The sequence below is a fragment of the Coturnix japonica genome, chromosome 3 (assembly GCF_054131305.1).
Source record: "Coturnix japonica strain WE chromosome 3, WE-NBRP24, whole genome shotgun sequence".
NCBI lineage: Eukaryota > Metazoa > Chordata > Aves > Galliformes > Phasianidae > Coturnix > Coturnix japonica.
In genome coordinates, this window is record NC_140665.1 from 7,520,017 (window position 1) to 7,541,193 (window position 21,177).

Below are 21,177 nucleotides of genomic sequence, written 5' to 3' on the forward strand. Positions count from 1 at the left end.
CCACCAGTTCAACCTGACATGTCCAAAATGCTCTTGATTTCGTGTCTCCTCCTAAAGCAGGGTGGGATCTGTCTGGGCAAGGCACAGCTTCAGGGCAATTCCCACAACCTGGCTGGGCAGGAAAGTCTGATTAGAAAGGGGACACAAACAACCCTGGGGTTTTCCAGTCCCTCAGGACGGGACAGGAGAGCCTCGGAGCTATCACAAGGATTTCTAGTCACTGATGGTTACAAAACAGTGGAAACATCTTCAGGTTTTTTTTAGAAGAAACAGCATTCAGTGCCTTGTGCAATCTGTTGACTCCCCACCCACCAACATCCTGACCTGAGCGAGCTGTAAGCAAACAGCACATCTTTCAAGGCAGCACTACAGACACAGAGAAAATCTCCTTTTCCTGCTCAGCCTTCCAGCAGCAGCGTGACCGGCTCTCCCACTTTCAAATGTAAGTCACTTGGTTTTTCTTCCCCCTCCAGGAAGGCTGAAAACAGTGCAGTGGGACATCCACTGCCAAGTATCCTCCACTAACCGTTGGTTCTCCTTCCTTTCTTTACCATAACTGCAAAACAGCAGCCAAAATCCCAGAGGTCTAGAGTGCCTCCCAAGCCTTAAATCAAGCAACTCCCATTTCCCCCTGAGCAATTGGCTCCCATTGGCAAGAAGGTTTCTTGCTGTGAGAAGGAAAACCCTGCTGCACACACCCCCCAGCCTGTCCCGCCCTGCTGCCAGCACTACAAAAGCAGCAGTGGGGCTGGGCATCTCCAGAGGCTGCAGGGAGAGTGGGCACTGCAAACACGAGGTAGGCATTAACTGCCTCTCATCTCTAGGTGCTGTAAGGCTTTGACACTACAGGGGTGGCTTATTGGTGTGGGATGCTTGGTGGGCTGGTCCTGGTTCTGGTGTTGGGGTTGGTTCAAGATTGAGGACATACCTGGAAGGGCTGTGCTTTCTCTCTGCTTTCTTCTTAAATGTGAGGATCCTGGTCTGGTGGCTGTGATGGTGGCTAAAAGGGGCTATGATCAGGCTCGATCACTCTACTGATGGTGCACATTTCCACATAACAAATAGAAGACATGGAAGTGCACGATCCAGTGTGAGCAAACTCCCAGGAAAGATGTGGGGCAGGAAAGGAGCCGAGCAGTGATGTTACCAGGCTCAGAGAAGTCTTCAGAAATGAGTGGGTAGGCAGGCAGTGACCTCTCCTGGTGCAGAATGCCACATCCAAATCCCCCAATTCCATCATTGGAGCCAGTTTTTTCTTTTTTCTTCTTCCTACAGGTAAGATTAAATCAATGTTCAGTGGTAAATTCAGTTGTGAGCCAGGATGAGAAGCACAAGACCTGCAAACAGCATTTAGGAAAGCACAGTTCAGATTGCACAACGGGAAGCTGTTGCTGCAACGGCGGCTTACAACCTGCCTGGGGAAAGGGTATTTTCCATCAGCAAACACTGAGACTCACTACAGTGATCTGAAATGTATGGTGCACTACTTCAGGTCCTTCTAACACCGCTTCTAATATTGCCTCTTGAACACAGTAATAAAGCAGGACATGTTTTTGTGTAGAGGAGAAGGGATTCAGATGCAACTAATAAAGCGACGTATGTACTTGCCAGTAAAGTAGGATACTTTAACATATTTAAATGATACTCATTTTTGCAATGTAGAGCATATTATAATGATGGATTTTACACTTCTTTTCTATAGGATGAGGATCCTTATTGGAAGTCTTTATTTCTACTTCATTTCTTTCTTATTCAGTAAAGCAAATGGATTCCTAATTCAGAGAACATCTCCAGTGTCTTCCTTCCCATTTTATAACTACTCTTACTTAAACCTCTCTTCTGTATCAGAAGCACGAGCTCCCAAAACATCAAGAGCTCTCAACTTCTCCCATAATGCAATTGAAAAAATAACCAAAAGAGACTTTGAAGGTTTTGATGTCCTAGAAGTTCTGGACCTTTCCTACAATCACATTAAGGACATTGAACCTGGCGCATTTGAGAACCTGCTCAGCCTTGTTTCTGTGGATTTATCATTTAATGATAAGAATCTTCTGGTATCTGGTCTTGCAGCTCGCCTGAAACTCAAACTGAGCAGCGGAGCTTCAGAGCCTTCACAGATCTATATGTTATTTCAAAAACCAGCTGAGGCTGCTCTTGAGCCTTCTGCACCAGCTAAACTGCTGCCACATTTGGAAGATCCATCCGATCCTGGAAATGTTAGGCCAGGGCTCAGACGAAGAAGATCAGAGGAAAATACAACTTCCCCTCCAGAAGCCACGCTGAGACCCGACTTGTGTGCGGCACCGACCAATGGGTTACTTGACCTGTCAGGGACCAAACTGTCTAATGAAGAGCTGACAGCAAAACTGGATGCAGACCTCTGCCAAGCTCAGCTGGGTGCTGTTCTGGAGTTTAACATTAGTCACAGCGACCTGGAAATGGATCTTCTATCTCTGTTCATCCTGTTTTTGCCAATGAAAGATATACAGTCAGTTGATGCCAGCAACAACAAAATAACGATTAACAACATAGACGTTGAAGCAATCTGCCACTTCCCATTCAGCAACTTTTCATTTTTAAATATCAGCAACAATCCCATAAACAGCCTGGAAACAATGTGCCTCCCGCCGACTATCACGGTCATCGATCTGTCCTTCACAAACATCAGTACAATACCAGCAAATTTCGCTAAGAAGTTATCTAAATTAGAACGCATGTATGTTCAAGGAAATCAGCTCATATATACTGTGCGTCCAGAAAGCTCCAGTGCAACGCCAAGGCCTCTCCCTGGAACTGTACGCATCAGCGCCATTTCCTTTGTCAGAAACCAGGCTGGGACACCCATCGAGAGCCTTCCAGAGAGAGTAAAACACCTGAAAGTGTCCAACTGCTCCATCGTAGAACTTCCAGAATGGTTTGCCAACAGAATGCAAGACCTACTATTTCTGGATCTCAGCAGCAATCGGATTTCCATGCTTCCTGACTTACCTCTCTCTCTGCAGCACCTCGACATCAGTAACAGCGATATTAAGATAATACCCCCTGGGTTTAAATCTCTCTCCAACTTAACCGTATTTAATGTTCAAAACAATAAAATTACAGACATGCATCCTGAATACCTCCCGTTGACTTTAAGGATATGTGATATTAGTAAAAATAAGCTGAAGGTGCTGTCATTAACCAGAGCCCTGGAGAACCTCAAATCGCTTAACGTCTCTGGAAACCTCATCACCAGACTGGAACCTTCCAGCCAACTTTCTGCTCTCACTAACCTGGACTGTAGTCACAATCTGATCTCAGAACTCCCTGACCACTTTGGGCAATCTCTCCTGATGCTGAAGCATTTTAATTTATCGGGGAATAAGATCTCCTTCCTTCAGCGCGGCTCCCTCCCAGCTTCTCTGGAGGAGCTGGACATTAGCGACAATGCCATCACTACCATAGTGCAGGATACTTTTGGACATTTAACAAGGTTGAGTGTTCTGACTGTTCAAGGTAAACATTTCTTTTGTAACTGTGACTTATACTGGTTTGTGAACGTCTACATCCATAACCCACATTTGCAGATAAATGGCAAAGATGATCTCAGGTGCAGCTTTCCACCAGACAGACGGGGCTCGCTGGTGAAGGGCAGTAATCTCACACTTCTGCACTGCTCCCTGGGCATTCAGATGGCCATTACAGCTTGTGTGGCCGTCCTGGTTGTCCTGGTGCTAACAGGCTTATGTTGGCGCTTTGATGGACTGTGGTATGTGAGAATGGGCTGGTACTGGTGTATGGCAAAGAGGAAGCAGTACAAGAAGAGGCCAGAAAACAAGCCCTTCGATGCCTTCATTTCATACAGCGAGCACGATGCAGAGTGGACGAAAGAGAATCTACTGAAAAAACTGGAAACTGACGGATTCAAGATATGTTATCACGAGAGAGACTTCAAACCGGGGCATCCTGTACTCGGTAACATCTTTTACTGCATAGAGAACAGCCATAAAGTCCTTTTTGTTCTCTCTCCCAGTTTTGTAAATAGCTGCTGGTGTCAGTATGAACTGTATTTTGCTGAACACCGGGTCCTGGATGAAAATCAGGATTCCCTCATTATGATAGTGCTGGAAGACCTCCCGCCCAACAGCGTGCCTCAGAAGTTCAGCAAACTCAGGAAGCTGCTGAAAAGAAAAACCTACTTAAAGTGGAGCCCCGAAGAACACAAACAGAAGATGTTCTGGCATCAGCTGGCAGCTGTCCTAAAAACAACCAACGAACCACTGGTGAGAGCAGAAAACGAGCCCAGTGAGGATATCATTGAGATGGAATGAGAGACAAGGACTTACACAGACTGTGCCTGGAAAGCCAGCAGTCAAATAAGTGTGTTTCCATGATTACCTTCTGCAAAGCCTGCTGTGTTGTTATCCAGAGGACTGAGAGCACTGGTAAACAGCCTTTCATTTCTGGGTGCTTGATTTTCTTCAGTCATTACTAGCATTTCTTAAAATGTTGTGGTTGTCACCTGAAAGGAAGAACAGCTTGAGTCATACTGCAGATCCTAACTATCTCTGGGAGATTACTGCAGAAATAATGGAGAGCAATGTGATTCAAATACAACGCGCTTCAGATTCTTAAGTCTAGGACAGCTTCAAATAGAACGCACTAGACTACCATTAGAACCAGATGACCAAGAACAAGCGCCAGCTGAGTGTGCCAGCCGGTGCTGTTAAATAATTGGTGCTTTATCTAAATGCTGCTACCACAAATCTCTGAAAAACGGGCAAGAAAATTCTGTATAATGATGTTTAAGGAAATTTCACCTGACACGATCAGCCTAATCCATTTTCAAATCATTTCGGTGCTACTTCTGCCTAGTCACCATCATCGCCTAAAGCTACTTACTTATATTACATGAAAAAATAAAAGGATTATCAGCTGATCTGACACATTCCACATTCAAGCGAGAAAAGCAGGTCCTGGCAGTAAATAAGTATCAGCTGAGAACAGATCATTTAGTGTAGCACAACCTGGATTCATTTGTAAGATGAGCAAACTCAAACCACCTGGCTGGTTCTGATAGTCCAAGTGGGCTAAAGGAAAGAAAAAGACTAGATATACCACAGGAGAGTCTAAAGGAAGTTGTTTTTGTCATACAGCTGATTACTTCAGTTTAAATTGTGCTTGAAAGAAATTGTGGCTATGTATTTTCAAAATGCAATCACTCTTCTATTTACTACATCCATAAACCTCCTCCAAAAAGACAGTTATTAAATAGAATCTAAAACTTAAATCAGATATTGTTTGAATGAAGTTGTTACACTTGCCTGTCAGACACTATAAACACATGAACACATTGGTTGCTTTAGGAGCACAATGGGCACATGGGGTTAAGCAGGAGAGTATCACAGGGTGCTTTAAAGGGACTCACTTTACTTTGCCTTAATTACATTTCACATAAAGGAAATAAAACCTCCTCCTATCCCAAATCTATACCCTCTCCTCTTTACTCCCGCACAAACATTCAGTGCAAATTACTTTTGTGAACTACTTCTGTGAATTAGGCCAGAAGGGTTTAATCTCCTGTCATGTGACAAAGCTCAGGAGACCCAAAGCAAATGCACACATACAGCAAACTCAAAAACCTCATGTTTCATGCCTCATGTCCAAACCAGTCTTAGCACACATCTTGAACTCCCACAAGGTCCATCCCAGGCCCTGCCCTACGCTCTGCAGTATGAGATTGGTCCAAACCCCATGTATTTTTACCTCCAAATTGAGAGAAATGCAAAGAGAGAAAAAAAGCAAACCACGCAGCTTTTAAATATCTTTTGTAATCATGTCAGTAAGAACCACGTCTGGGCAGAGGGAACAGGCTTACTGAAACACTTTCAATTTTACATCGGTATTAGAAAGTTGTCTGCATTCATTTTATTGCAATAAAGCCATACCGAATGATTCAAAGTTAATTAAAATACAGAGTGCTAAACAAAGAACAGTGTTCATAAAGTAAGAGCCTTCCAGGAAAATCTTGAAAACAGTTTGGTTAACAAATAGCCCAAACCAACAACGACTCACACACAGCAGTGAGGTGAATGAAGAAACAAACCACCTTCCCATCGTGACCATTCTGTTATAGGGGTGTCATCCTTCTACCACAGGCACCAGAAGCCCCTGGCACGGTCACTCTGGAGGTACTACAGCTCTACTGAAGCCAACAGCAGCCGAGAGGCAACTGCTTGCTTGGAAAAGATCCATCCGCTTGAAGCAGTGATTGTCAGGAATTGAAATGCCTGCAGATGGTTCCAGCTCCTATGGACGCCCCACAACACACTGCACGACACAAGCGGGTGGGTTTATAAGAAATACTTCTGTTGTTTGCTCACAGTGTCAACCACTAGATAAAGAGTGTAGGTAGACATATTAAACTTTAAATCGAATCGACATTGCTCTTTGCAGGATGAGATCAAAGCCTCATAGTGGCCCAGCTCCTCCAACAACTTGTTACTCTTGTTCTAACAGCTGTTCATAGCTGTCAGGAATGTCTTGGCCAATCTCTCCCACTTCCCACCCTTAAATAAAGCCACTGACAAAGAGCAACCACCAACACTGGTACAAAGTAGAATATTCCAGAGGTGACTGCATTATTAACATGTGGCAATACTGTAATATTGTGATATTCAGCCCTATCCTCAAATAAAACCTATATTTTGTACTGGGCAGTTATTTCTATCAGATGAAAAACACTTGGCTCAATACATTATTTTGGGATATACAATGGCACCAATCCTTACAACAAATGAACAGTGGAAATCAATACGTATACTTCAGAGGTTCATTGTGGCACCACAACTCTTCTCACCAGTCCCCTCCCGGCGGCAATACATCACCGTCTGTCAAACCCTCCTGCTCCAGGAAGCTGAAATTCACAGAGATTTCAGTGCTACTGACACTTGCTGCAACAGAACACCACCGATCCTTGCCACCTTCAGCAAATGGAAATTTGAACCATTAAAGCATGACCAAGCATCCTCCCAACTCTTCCTTCCTGAAAATATGGCAAGTATGCACTTCAACAGACAACACTCCTGGCACAGCCTCAGGTTGTTCTCCCAGATATCTTGCCTTACATAACTTAACTTACTTAACTTGCCTTACTTAATCACGTAGTTAACACCTTTTTTAATAGCAACAAAAAGGTAATTGAATAACAATTTGAAACACAAGCCTAAAACGTTGCCCTTTCTGACTTGATACAGAAATTCAAGAAAAAGCCACAGAAGTGATATTCTAGAATTCACTTCAAATTCATGTAGCCAGATATCAACACTACTGGTATTTCTTTTTTTGAAGTTGGCAGCAGTACAGCAATGCCACTGAGTTTAGAACAGTCATGAACTCAAACAGAGATGGGCATCCCCTAGACGAGCTAGATAAGATCTGCTGTCCCATGGTTACACTGAGGGTAGCGGTATCGGCTTGGTCGAAGCGCTGTCGTAGTCTCGCACCAAGTCGGTGGTGGTGTGGTAGTGCATGGCAATGTAGGATTTGGTAAATCCAAAAGTTGAGTTCACTGGCTGTAAGCTATTTGGGGTGCTGGCTTCCTGGGAAGGGCTGCTGTTGTAGATGCTGTAATAGGGCTCGATTCGAGTGTTCATGGGGGTTGAGCTGCTCTGTCCATAGTGCTGATGCCCGTAGGACGCCTTGGGACTCAGCACGCTCTCCTTGGAATGACTAGGACCACAGGCCTGGTCCACAAACTTTTTCTGAGGCTTAGGAGACAACACGTATGCTGAATTGGTCTCATGGTGGGACGACTTGTTCCTGTTGACTTCCAGGCTGCCTTTGCCCATGGCTCGAAGCCTCGTCTTCTGCTTGCAGCAGAAAAAGACAAGGGACAGGTACTGCAGGCACCACAGGGCTCGTCTCCGAAGTCCAGCGCTGTTGCGGGAATATATAAAAGGGTTTAATCCAGATTTGAAAAAAATGAGAGTAAATCCACACAGTTCAAACTGATAGAGCACAAAGCCACCGCTGCTGGACAGCACGTCCTGCACCAAAGAGATGCCCAGCGGCAGGCAGCACACCAGGACGGAAAGCACGATGACAACACACGTCACCACCGCCCTGGAGTCTTTGGCTGCGGATAGGTTGACAGCTGACACGAGCTGCAGCCGGCCAGCAGCTGGTGGCTGGCCTAGATGTGTGGTGTAGCCGTGAGCCTGGCCGTGCTGCGGCTTGCCGGAGCCCTGGTTCCTGTACAAGGCGGGCAAGGCGCTCTGCCCAGCACCGGCAGCCGGCGGCACCACGAAGGGTTGCGGTCTGGAGGCGCCCACGGCCACCACAGGCGGGCACTTCCTCACCTGGGCATTCCTCCGCAGGGCCTGGGCAATCATGACGTACGAGACGGACACCACGGCCACGCAGCAGATGAAGTCGGTGACATAGAGGTAAAGGATGACCTTACCATCCCCACGCGCAAAGCTGGACATGGGCAGGCAGAGGCGGGAGCCGTGGGTCCTCAAGGTGGCCATGGTGGCCAGGGTGAAGCTGGTGGCCCAGAGCAGCAGGGTGAGCAGCAGCGTGCAGGGGAATGGCGCGGCGCGGTGCGGCTGCTTCCCCAGCACCATGCGCAGGCGGTGCAGCGCAATCACCGCCACCGTCTTCAGCGACATGATGATGAAGCCGGAGCTGGTGAGGTGGAAGGTGAAGCAGAAGGCGCCCGGCACGCCGCGGGCCCAATCGAAGAACAGCACGAAGGCGAACATGGGGGCGGCCACCCCGCAGATGAAGAGGTCGCAGAAGGAGAGGTTGAGGATCATGAAGTCGAAGTTGGTCCTGAATTTCCTGAGGGCCGGGTCGAAGAAGGACAAGAAGACGATGAGGTTGCCGTAGGAGCCCAGGCAGAAGACGAGGGCCAGCAGCGAGGCGCAGGCCGCCACGGTGGCCGTGTGGGTGCCCTCCCGCAGCCCGGCGGCGGCGCTGCCGTTCCCGCCCAGCGGCAGCAGCTCGGCAGAGGGGGGCTCCTCCTCGCCCCCCGCCGGCAGCCGCCCCGTCGCGTTCATCGCCCGCCGCCTCAGCGCGGCCGCGGCGGCTCCATGGCGGGGCCTCAATCCCACCGCCCCGCACGGCGCGCGCGGCCGCGCCGATGCCGCCGCTCCCTCAGGGCTGCCCCCGACATGGCGCCGCCCGCCCCGCCATGGCGCCGGCCCGGCCCCTTCCCCGCCGGTCGCTGCCTCCCGCCTCGCTCCCTGCGGCCGGACCGGCGGCTGCCTGCGGGGCGCCCCGCACACGCACGGCCCCGCGCGGGGCTCCGGCCGCTGCCCTCAGCCTGACAGGGCGGCACGGCAACGGGGAGGCGGACAGCGGGGCCTCGGCCCCATCGTGCTCGCTGCCGTCCTCCTCGCTGCCATCCTCCTCGGCCACACCGCCCTGCGGGCTGCGAGGCAATGCGACCAGCCGGCCTTCAAGGGTCCTTGCAACCATTCCCTGCCCAGACCCGAGCGAGCAGCTCCCTCCCTGATGACAGAGCACAGCACAGGCCCAGCCCTGAGCTGCTGAGCATCAGCGCTACAGGCAGCAGATCTGCTGCCCCTCGGCAGCGTTTTATGTGCGAACCGAGCAGATGAAACACAGTAGATGCAGAACTGCCTTACGCGCTGGCACTTGTCCTGCACTGTTCACTTCCAACATATACAGGCACATACATAAGTGAGTCTATCATCTTAATCTCCTGCCTCTACCCCCATCCATCCTGCAGAAGCACAGCAGCGCTTTATGGAAGCCTCAAGACAGCGACAAGAGCATTCCATTGACACCTGAAAGTAGTTTATTTTTTCAACGCATTTCCTTCTAAAACTAAAAGCAATTTCTTTCAGTAAACCCGTGAGTCACAGCAGCCACCGTGCTGACATGCATGCTAAGCATAACCCCCAGCTGGCACTCAGTCCCGATGTGCTGCCGCAGTCTGCCATGAGAACAGCAGCAGCCACAGGTGTGGGCTGCAACCCGGCCACCTTGCTCAGGGCACTGTGCATTTATGGTCTTAAAAGGGCTGCACATAAGATTGGACAATGGCCCAGATGCAGAACATCACGGGCATGGTTTCAAGCCTTCCAGCTTAGCCACCGCTTCTATTTTTACTCTTGCTTGTATTTTGGGTGGGTGAACCCACAACCAGCATGGGATCTGCCACAGACGAGCCAGAACATCCCTCCTTGAGGTTTTCAATTCACAAACACCAGAGTGCTGAACTGTGTGATTAAGGCATGTAAGCTTCAATTACTCCAAAGTGATTAATGCCGGGGAAACGGAGATGATTGTTCTGTGTAAGTGAAACTAATGTGCACACGATATCCACATCCTTTCAGAGCAGGTAATGCGTGCGGGTGGAAGCAAGACATGGTGTAGGAACTTCTACCTCAGCTTCACATAATACCTACATTAGGAGCCCTTTAAAGAGATAGGAAAGGTTGAATAACTCCCAGTAGTACATTAGGTGGTGAATGCTTTAACTTGGATGAACTGCTTGGTTTCCTTTAGTAACTAGATCAGCGGGTGGAAGCAGCCAATAGGAATACACATAGAAATAAGGCTGTAAAATGCCTAATGAGTTAGTTTTGTTTTTTTTGCAAGTCCACGTAGTTTAAAGGAGTGAAATGGTCAGTGGTGTGAGCTCAGCTGAGTGCCCACAAAGGCTGCAGGAGGCAGCAGCCACAAGAGGTCATTGGAACACAGGCTTTCACTCAGCAATGGGATGAACTGAGGCAGAAAGATCCCACGGGAACACAAAACACTGCACAGCCCCTTTCAAACAGGCTGCCCTTAGCACTGTGCTCTAATCACAGGAATCACAAATGATTTTGCTAGCAATCTATGCAGGCAACCACCTGAGCCTTATTCTGTGCTGAGAGATCTCCGGACTCGAGACTCCCTTAGTGAGTTATTCTCCTTTCTAGGGAGAGGGTAACAACCTTTCACATCAACTCATTTTCATCCTAAATACCTTTTAATAGCTCAGATGCATCTGTTGACTGGGAGAGAGAAGCAAACAACAGTGCAAACCAACTGCAGCTTGCATGTTATTTGTGCACACTGCCATAAACAACAGTAATCTGCATCTTCCACACAGTTCAGTTTTCCCCTGCAATCAAACCCTCACTTCTTTGCAGCAGACTGAATTTACCACTGCCCTAGTGCTCAAAGTGCCATATTGGGGTAACTCCCACTAAACCTCTTCCCCGGAGCACCGTTATCTCCATCCTGTGGAGAACGTAAAAGTTTAAGGTCAGGTTTACGTTAACTTCCTTCTCCATACTGGGGACCCAATTCACAAAGCCTCTGCAATGTGACAGAACAGAAACTATATGATAGTTGGAACAATTACTTTAGAGGTCTTCTACAACCTTAATGGTTCTATTTTGAGATGGGGAATGGACAGGCACAGTGCCAGTGAGAATGTAAAACTAACCCTATTGTGGATTATAGACTCATTTATGCTAATATCTTGCAAGGACAGTGGTCAGCAAACCATTCTATGGAGCAACTTCTTCTACCCACCAACCCCCTTTCATCTTACCAGGCTATTGGGTTTTCCTCAGCATGGTAGTAGAAGCAATTTGAGTCTCTGCCGCGGGATTCCAGGAGTGCTGAAGCTTTGAAAGAAAATGCAAGACTGAGTGGAGAGTATGGATGGGTGGATGGGAGTGCTTAACAGAAAAACAGATGGGGGAACTCATCCCTGTGTAACAGGGATTGGACTCCCGGCAGCCCAGTAAAGAAGTAAAAAGGCTAATAGGGTGCATATCTCAACACTAAAGGATTACAAATCAGTGTGCCATATCAGATATAATGTTCAATACACAGTTTAGCTCGTTAATTCATCACACGCTTTAAACATCGTCCTTAGCAGCAAAAGAGTTCCATTACTTTTACTTCTTCCACATCAAAGTCACTTCTCCAACTTCAAGTGCTGTTTTGTTTCTGAAGTCTCACCAGGAACAGGGTGTTTTTATGTAAAAATACAAAAGCTATTTTCCCAGTAATGAGATCTTTAATCCTTAATGCTGCCATAACTCTCTGCTAAGTTCCACAATAAACATAAGGTCTCGTGCACAAAGCTCAAAAAGCACAATAAACGACTTGAAGCTACGGACTCAGAATAAGAGATTTCCACTGTAGAAACACACACACACACGCGCGCAGATGTTACAAACAATCCATTTATTGGGTCATAAACTACGTACACAATTGAAATAATAGTTTTGGCACTACTCTATACAGTGGTTACATCCGTGTGCTGACACTCATTTAAATACTGCACCAGGAGCACCGCTGTGCTTTGAAGTTTGCATTGAGTCACACACTCGGCAGGTACGTCACCCAAATGTACCAGTGCTCCTGTAGGGCTGCATGAAATTGAAACACACCAGCTTATTTCAATGTACCTCACATCCTATGAGCTTATCACATCAGAACATGTGATGTCAGCATTTAGAGATGGCCACAAATGGTCATTAAAATCTGAATGAGACGGTAATAATGAGATACAAGAAAACTGAAACAAATCCTCTGCCTCTTAGACAAGAAGAGATAATCTGTTAAAGAAAATAATTTAGAAAACTAATAATGGCATTTGATTTGATACAAAAGCCAGAACTACTACATTATTAACATCTAAGTATGAATCTTTACAAATTAATCTCACAATGGTATTATGTAAAAGGTTGCAAACTGTACAATGTTCTGTCAATGCAATGCCTCTACAATTTATACAGTCTTTTACAACTATGTAACACATATTAAACATGTTGTTAAATAGCCAATAGATAGTCTCTGAACAAAGCTGCAGGCAAAAAACAAAACAACCAAAAACAGAGCTTCCACAATCTGTGAGCGAGGTATGCTTGCTCAAACAGCGACAACCTTTATGAGCACACGCTGTTAAACACAGTCAGCCATTCAGTGCCTTTTCACGCTGTGCATACAACTCAATCTGTAAATTCAACCATTGCTTCACAGTCCTCAGCTTCATACCATAGTTATGCAGAAACACCCAGAGTCTTTCAATCCTTAAAAATATGCAGATAATCATGGATTTTTATTCCACACGTGGACAAGCTATCTATGAAGACCTGGCCAGGCAGTAAGAGCTTTCACTTCCCCGTTTGTCTTGCCATCATCTATACTGCACAGACAAGACCAGCTATTTACATGTCAACAAGATAGAAAAAGGCAATCCTGTCCTGAGGTGGATTGAATGATGCAGAGCCCTTCACCTGGTGGGCACACAAATCCGAGTAGCGAAAAATAAACTCTGAGAAAGAAAAGGGTCCTGGTCTTTTATGCTGACTAGATTACAAGATGCATCACAATAGAACTGGAGAGCTTCACTGAGAATATTCTGATTTGCAGCACTCTCTGGTTCTGCTTATCTCTGATGTCAGGAAACAGCTGGGAAGAAGGGTCAGAAAGAGAGGGCAAGAAATGTGCCGTGGAAGTCACTGTGTGCAATGAAGCAGAAACAAGAGTGATATGTAACGCAGCCAATGGCAATTAACTCATAATCAGGATCTGTGAGCGTGGTTACAGGGAGACTCAGGGACTCCCGCAGCTACTCCTTGGGGAGGTGAAATTCTCTTGAATACAACCAGGCCCTTACGTTTGTATTTAAAAGTGGTTTTGATTAGGCATCACGATTTTGAACACAAAGCTTTCAACAACTGTTTTTCCAATTTCTTTGAGTTTCCTTTATTTTGCAGGAAGGCTTCTATTTTTTTCCATTTTTTTTTTTTTCCCAGGAGAAATCTGAAATAAAAATAATTCCAAACAATTACTGCTTCATGCTATCACCACAGAATAAAGCGAAACCAAAATCTTCATTTATCTCTAAATACTATCACAAGACATCACAATACAGGAGAGCTCAGAACCCTACAGCTTAAAGAGGAAGCCTAGAAACAGATTCACTCTTCCTGGACATGTCTGTGTGAAGAGACCCAGTAGCAAAGCTCCCTCTGTGTAAAAGGGAACAGTTTGGTAGCAGCTGTTCCCCATCACAAGACCCAGATGATGAGCTGGGTGACAGGCTCAGGTCCTCAGAGCCATCAGCACAAAGCAGCAAACACTTTGCTCTAGTGATAAACTACCAGGCATTTAAAAGGCAAAGCAACTGGTAAAAAATGGTGACAGGGAACATCCATACTCAAGACAAGTACACGTGTCCTATCTGAACGCTAGGCTAGGATGGGGACACAAGAAAAAAAACGGACAACAGGAGTTATCCCTCAAAAATCCAATGCTGAACAGATCACTGGAGGGGAAAAGGGGCTGTTTTCCATGGGAGTATTCCCCATGGTTTAAAGTTTACTTCCTACAATACGCTAGACTGGCAAGATAGAGCAGATTTGGTATAGGTTGACAGAAGCAATCTTACCTACCTATGCATAATAGCACGGTGAAACCAAGAGGTCAGTAAGCACTAGTAGCTGGTCATCTGTGAACTGCTGTTTATGCTCCTGCCAGTTGTCGTGGTGGGTCCTCCGGAAATTTGAGAGTGTTTTTTTCACAGTCATCTGCATAATAACCAATCAGTACCCATTGGTACCAGTGACAGATTTAAGCAAAACTAGTTTTAAAAATAACAAAAAATTATCTGCTGAACAGAGAAGTGTTCCAGGAGCCACAGAAACAAGAATGACCTTCAGCAACTCAGTATTTCTTTTTTTTCCCAGCTCCAGTTATAGCCTATGACCAGCATCACAACTCTAACATGTTTATTAAATGGATTCTTTGACATTCAGTTTTAGATGTGAAATAAGAGATTCATTTGAAGTGAAATGTTTCTTTCTTTCCCTTTTCCCTCAGAGAAATGGCTCATTTCAAAACATGAGAAAGAGTAGATGAGCCTAAAGTATGGTGTGCATAGAGCAAAGATCAGAAAAGGAATATCTTCCACTAATAGTTTAAGATTATTATTAAATTACTTAAAGTCCAAATAGTTCAGTTTCCTGATTCAAGAAAACACATCATAGCAAGTTTGGTTAAAGTTAAGGAATTTTTCAGCATTAAGGCTCATGGTTAACATACAAAAAGTCAAGAAAATCAAATATACAGAGTAAAACCAGTAACTAATTAATTAAAAACTCATTTCTTCAGCTGCTTATAAAGTCTTGTTGTAACAAAGTGTTTTTTGTTTGTTTTTTTTTTGTAAGGGAAAGGAGAACTAAAAATGAGTCAAATGTATTTCAGAAGTGCTACACTACTAAGGATTTTTACCTCAATAGGCTGAGGATCGTTAAGATGGGCGCTGAGGTCCATTAAGAGCTGTGGCATCCAGGTGGGTACGTCATACGGACTTGACAAAATACATGCACTGAGTCCCAGCACACCAGCATGGCGCTTCACCAAGTCTGTAACCACAGAACATTCATTTACATTTAATGTTATTAAAGACATTGCTCAGAGACACGGACAAACCAAAACAGAAAGCTACCACCAGCACTGCAACAGTATAAAGACCTCTGCAGGAAACCAAATCATTTTACAAGTCATGTACTCAAATCCACACAAGTCTATGGGGTCTCCACTTTTCCCTGTTCCTGTGTTTAAAGAACATTCTCTCCAGCAACAGAACTACTCAATGACCTGGAAACATGGTCCTTCTGAGTTAACAGAATGTGACCAGAGACTCTAAACACTTGGCCAGAAAGCAAAGTCCTTTATTAGGGACACAATAAGAAAGAGTGGGTGGGGTGTGAAATTATGCTCTAGAAGCTACGGAATTTTCTTTACTGAGGAAACAGCTACCCCTCATTATCCTAACTATATGGAGTACATATGTGGGCAATGGAGCAAGCTCAAGTCTTAATCTGGGGAGAAGTAGTGGATTAATTTAACCTAGGAATATGTAGTGGTTTGGTTTTTTTTTTTGTTTTTTGTTTTGTAGCAGTAGAGTATTCTTATTCATAATGTAAATCAAACTCCTGAAGCACCTCAGAAGGATCAGGACTGCACTATACTACACATAGAAATGGTAGAACCAGGTATAGAATGGACAAGTCATTGCTTATTATGGGTTACAGATGCTTAGAAATGACAAACATTAGCACAGACAACCACCTTGTTTCTCTAGGTCTGTGTTTAATTTCTAAATACTTAACACCATAGGATAATCCAATTCCATTTGGAGCACTTGCAGAATAAACCCTTAAGGGTAGCATGAGTTATTTACTTACTCTTAACCTGCTCTCAAAATGCACAGCCTTAGTCTCTGTAGCCATTTTCTTACCTCCAGAAGGAATCGTATCCACAACTGAACCCAGGTTTCGCTTCCGTTTTTTTGGTAACCTCATCTTGCACAGCTGTTCAAAGTGGGTCTGCATGGGACCATCCATAGTGAGAAAATTGCACTGGAGAAGACCACTTAGTGTGGTAGCAGCCATTTCTCTCACCTATAACCAGACACAGCACACACCACAATTACTAAGCAATCATGTGCAGCAAGACACATGGTTTATTGCTACCACAGTTTCAAGCACAGCCAGGTAGGCCAAGTTATCAGTCTTCCACCAGGGAATGTCTTATCATTTTTATCCTGTTGTCTCATAGATCGTATACTACTATTTAGCTATAAAGCTCTTTAGAAAATTAATGAATATAACTGTTGCAATACAGAACTACCTCTTACATCTGTCAGAACGTGACCTACTACTTGAGCACACAATGTAATTCAACTTTATTGTCAAAAAATGCCTGTTACAGACAGGTTAACCTTAGGCAGTCTGAAAATACTTTGAAAACAAGACAAACCATCCCACATAACAGAAGGCACAAAGTGTGTGTTTACAGAATGTCCTGAGTAGAACAGAATCAGCCCTAAGGATTCTTTGAGAATTTACAGGCACTAGGTTAAGTATCAACAACTACTAAACTGCAGTGGTACATAGTTGACAATTCAGTTCTTCAGTGCTCCAGCACTGCTTACTGGGTACCAGTTCTTTGGCTTTTGTTTTATTACTGGAATAAAGATGGAACAATTGCTTGGACAAATATTCCTGTAAAACTGAAACCCAAAGGAACCAAACCTAATGTAATTTTCACCTGTTGGCCAATCCATTCAAAATACAGATCTGCTTTTTAACTCCCTCTAACACTGCTACTGGATTGCAAGCACAGACAACTCAATCACCCACTTTCAAGAAGTCAGTATTACCAATTCGCCTCATTTACTCCAATTTGACCTAAGCATAACATTTTTCAGTTACAAGACCATTGCATTTCTTCAAACTCCTTCCACTTTAAATGACTTCAGGCTGACAAAATCCTTCTAACATTTAGCAACTTGAAAGTGGACTTGCTGAAATACTGATAGCTGCTGCCTGATGTACTGCTAAGTACATACTGTTACAAGGAACTGAACACAGAACATTTGTCTGTCTGAAGTACAAACATCTACCAATGCTCTGAATCCAGTGCAGCAGATTATAACAAATTACATCCTTGAACACAGTGTTCTGAACCTCCACAAAGCAGTAAGTGTAGCTGCAAGTGCTACAATAATTAAACACAGCAAGTTAACAATAAGCTCTTGAGACTTCATTCCATTTAAATTTCCACGACATATTATTCAACCATGATTTCCTTTGTTAACAGCACACGGAAATATGAACGGAAAGTCTGCCAGTATTGTTTAGCAGCAATCTGCGAGTCTCTTAAGAACTAGGCTCTTAAATGAAGCATGAAGTGCCAATGCAAGACCCAAAATAGGCAGAAGCCAGGCTGTAAAGTGAACAAGCTCTCAAGTGAACTGTATTCATTTACATCATTACTTGCCGTATTAGAACCATTTTCATTTCTAAACTAATAATCTAAATAAAATGAATGCTTTGTTGTGAGAAGCACCTAGAAGCAAAGCTTTAAAAATGGTATTAAAAAGCTAATCATGAATCACATCATCCAAATAATTTATAGACCTTCATACTCGTGTGATGATTCACCAAATGTAAAAGCTACAAAGGAGTAGCAGGAGAGTATTGTTTTGGTAGTTGCTCAGAACTAACTGACCAACATCAACAAAATCATGACAACATCAGAACAAGAGGTAACAGAACACAACAAACATCACTCAACAGCACAAGCAAAACTTAAGTGCAGCACGTGCAGAAGGCAACTTACACATGGGAATATTCCAGTTACTGTAATATTGCAGTGTCAAAAGTGCTTACCAAGCCATATGCATTCTATGTATTCCATACATTGATTTATAAAAGCAGAAACAACTTAAACACCTATCCACATAGATTCCTAGAGCAAATTCAAACTATAGAAAAGATGCTTCCATATAAACTTGGTTATCCCCTGTAACATAACTTCCAGTTGAATAGAATCATAGAATCACAGAATCCAGCCACTTTCACTTTTCCTTTACTTCTGACTGAGTACATACAACTGAAAATCATCCCTCCTGCTCTGACATGATGATTATGTTATGGTGACATGAACATTGGACACAATATTTAGCAGTGTTTATACTTCTACACAAGTATAACTGTCTTAAGTTACTTCTAAGACAACAACTTTCCTACAATACAGCATCCTGGAGGTCTATGATTGCAGCTGGATGCATGGAACCTGCATTCAAATAGTCACATTGTACAGTCTGCATGGAATGTAATCCACGTGGTCCCTGCCACTCTCCACTATCTTCTGCAATCATATTTACTGACAAAAACCAGGGTAAAGATACACAACACCAGCTAAAGCCAGGGGCTCTACTGAAATGATACTCATGTTCAAAACCCAACATCAGATAATTCTCAATAAACATAGGAATTACTTTGCAAAATACTTGATCTTGTCAATTATTTTCAGAAATGAACAAGACTCTTTTCTTCAGAGAAACATTCAAACTTCCACAGTAGCAATGTGATTACAAGCGCTTATGAACATAGGTGAAGCCTTTGATTTGCACCTCTGTAGCACACAGCAATAGTTTTGTACACTTAAAAGCTGAAATGTGGCGCATTAAGGTGAGTAAAAGGTATTTTTCAAAATTACATGAGATTATAAAGTGTTCTGACTCGCAGGCAACAACATGGCCAGGATTGCCAGGTTTTGCTTCCAGTAGAACAAACAGTGACACCAACGACATGAGAGATCATCTCAAGATCAATACTGGCATGACTGAGTGAATAAAGTAAGTGTTGTTCTTTTTATGTCAGCCATTTTCATATTTCAAGTTACTATAAGAGCTGTAACAGAATATATTAGATTGCTTGGTTACGCATGCAACTTTTCCAAAACTAAGGAAAACCCAATAATTGCAAATACAGAAATAATTGTTTAGTGAGTGGGATGTAAATTGAATGTTTGCCATTAATTAGCTAATACAACTAAAGACCTATACAGTAATAAACAGTGGTTTATAGAGTTTTCAAACAGGAAGGTATTTCACCTTGTTGAAAATGAAGTTCCTACCAACACTCATGCTAGTATTTAAAGTAGGATGAGAGCATCACCGTTTCAGCTGTACTCCAAACTGAAAGTAATACTCAATTCCTTTTCAAAAGTATAAACAACTGAAATTTTCATCGCTTTAAACAGCTGTTTTTCTGAAATGGAAAATTTAAAGAAAAACAGAGTATGACAGAAATTCTATACAGCTATATGTATTTTCAAAACAGAAAGAACGCTGAGCTAGAAATACGTTCTGTATTAACTTACACCTGGTAGTTTTGGTTCATAAAACTTGACCAAGTGAAGAAACCAGTCACGTGAAGCCAAACAGCTGAGCAGAGATGTGACTTACTTCAAGTTGCTCATCTTCCAGGAGTTTTATAACCAGCCATCTAATGTCATTGACTGCTTCTTCATTGTTGAGAAAGATGAAGAGATTGTAGAACACCATGGTCTGGAGGTAGGTTAATATGGTATACCGAGCATGCCAAGAATTGCTTCTTGCTGTCTACAAGGAAAAATAAATAATATTACAAAATAAGAATGTGAAGAAAAGTAAATAACATATGAAAAGCTAAAAATATTTTAAAACCTTCTGGGCAAAGTCACAAATAAAGTAAAATCTGTTTTTCAGATAAGCTTTTTTCACACTTAATTCCCAAATCATGCAATTGTTTAAACAACAGTTTATAATAATAAACAAAGAAAACAACAACAAAAAAGCCACCATGAAATGCATCAGATGACATGAAGCTTTGAATTGATTTGATCAGACTCACTTGTTTTAGCACCTGAAGTACCAAAGGCACTTGCTGAGGATACAGCAAACCCTGAGACATTAATGATAAACACATCTTTGCATCTCTTTTGAGTTCATCGTAGCTATTGTCATTTTCCACTGGTGCAATCTGTAGAACAAGATCAAAGGGGAGAGACAGAAAAACTAACATTGGTAATTAAGCACTGCTAAGAGCAAACTCCTGAGAAAAAGCAAGAAAAGTTTAATCTCACAAGGGAACAGTAAACTAGGAAAAAATCTGATCTATTTTCTCAACAATAACCTCTTGGAAGTCAAACTGACATCTTTGTTCATCTCAAGAGTTAAACATTTCTCTATTGCACCACGTATTATTGATCTAAACTGTCAGGCTGCTCTGAAGTTCTTGATGATTAAGTGGGTGTTTTTTAAGGCTTTAGTTAACCGCAGCAATTCTTCTAGTGTGAAATCCAATTCATGTATTGTTTTAGATGTAGGTAAAAAATTGATAAGTTATTTCAAGTTCACCTTTGCATGAATAAACCTTTTTTTGTGGCAATTTATATCACTGCTGGATACTTAGTTAATGCTTATTTAAGGCAAAACATGCTTTTCAGCATGCAAATATGCATTACTTCATAGATGTGGCACCAAATTCCACAACTTCATTAAATAATACAAGGATTAGAGGTGCTACCACCTAGATAGATTTGTTCAATCATGGAACAAAAGAAGAAACTTCAGAGATAAAGATTAGGACAGAAATAACATGCACTCATTCATGAATTTAACACACTTTTTCACCACCAAGTAATAAACACAGTGGACCATTCAGTTTAAGTCGTTACATCTTGAGGAAGCCTCAAGGATCAAGGAAGTTAAGGAAGTAGACTAGATTACCAACTTTAAGTGTACATTAGCATAAGAAAACGTTTGGGCCTCATTAGTATGCATGTTTCCTATTGTCATTATTGGTTTTCTTAAATAAG

At 43.4% G+C, this 21,177-nt stretch overlaps 3 protein-coding genes across 10 annotated transcripts in view; 1 reads left to right on the forward strand and 2 right to left on the reverse strand.

Moving 5' to 3' along the window:
• The first annotated feature begins 748 nt into the window (after positions 1 to 748).
• LOC107310784 (toll-like receptor 2 type-2) lies at positions 749 to 5,274 on the forward strand. Its single transcript, XM_085542550.1, has 2 exons — positions 749 to 796; positions 1,703 to 5,274. The coding sequence occupies exon 2, from the start codon at positions 1,704 to 1,706 to the stop codon at positions 4,308 to 4,310; it is 2,607 nt and encodes an 868-aa protein (XP_085398676.1). The 5' UTR covers positions 749 to 796; position 1,703; the 3' UTR covers positions 4,311 to 5,274.
• PSME4 (proteasome activator subunit 4) overlaps positions 4,377 to 21,177 on the reverse strand; it is a 65,594-nt gene continuing 48,793 nt past the window's right edge. For 4 of the 6 annotated variants that reach the window (XM_015856744.3, XM_015856743.3, XM_085542546.1 and 1 more), the window contains 6 exons: positions 20,211 to 20,339; positions 19,784 to 19,939; positions 16,265 to 16,427; positions 15,253 to 15,386; positions 14,415 to 14,549; positions 12,180 to 13,782 (listed from right to left, as the gene is read on the reverse strand). In XM_015856744.3, coding sequence (XP_015712230.2) covers positions 14,415 to 14,549; positions 15,253 to 15,386; positions 16,265 to 16,427; positions 19,784 to 19,939; positions 20,211 to 20,339 — 717 coding nt within the window. In that variant the 3' untranslated portion in view covers positions 12,180 to 13,782. Of the gene's footprint in view, positions 4,502 to 12,179; positions 13,783 to 14,414; positions 14,550 to 15,252; positions 15,387 to 16,264; positions 16,428 to 19,698; positions 19,940 to 20,210; positions 20,340 to 21,177 lie in introns of those variants that run through there. The other 2 variants (XM_085542545.1, XM_085542547.1) reach the window with 2 other exon arrangements.
• Positions 5,791 to 9,464, reverse strand: GPR75 (G protein-coupled receptor 75). Of its 3 annotated transcripts, none has more exons than XM_085542557.1 (2): positions 8,444 to 9,464; positions 5,791 to 7,917 (listed from the first exon to the last, which is right to left on the reverse strand). In XM_085542557.1, the coding sequence occupies exons 1-2, from the start codon at positions 9,039 to 9,041 to the stop codon at positions 7,688 to 7,690; spliced, it is 828 nt and encodes a 275-aa protein (XP_085398683.1). In that variant the 5' UTR covers positions 9,042 to 9,464; the 3' UTR covers positions 5,791 to 7,687. The 3 variants fall into 3 exon arrangements, with proteins under 3 accessions (XP_085398683.1, XP_085398682.1, XP_015712235.1); XM_085542556.1 differs by having other exon boundaries at positions 8,340 to 9,464; XM_015856749.3 differs by having other exon boundaries at positions 5,791 to 9,464.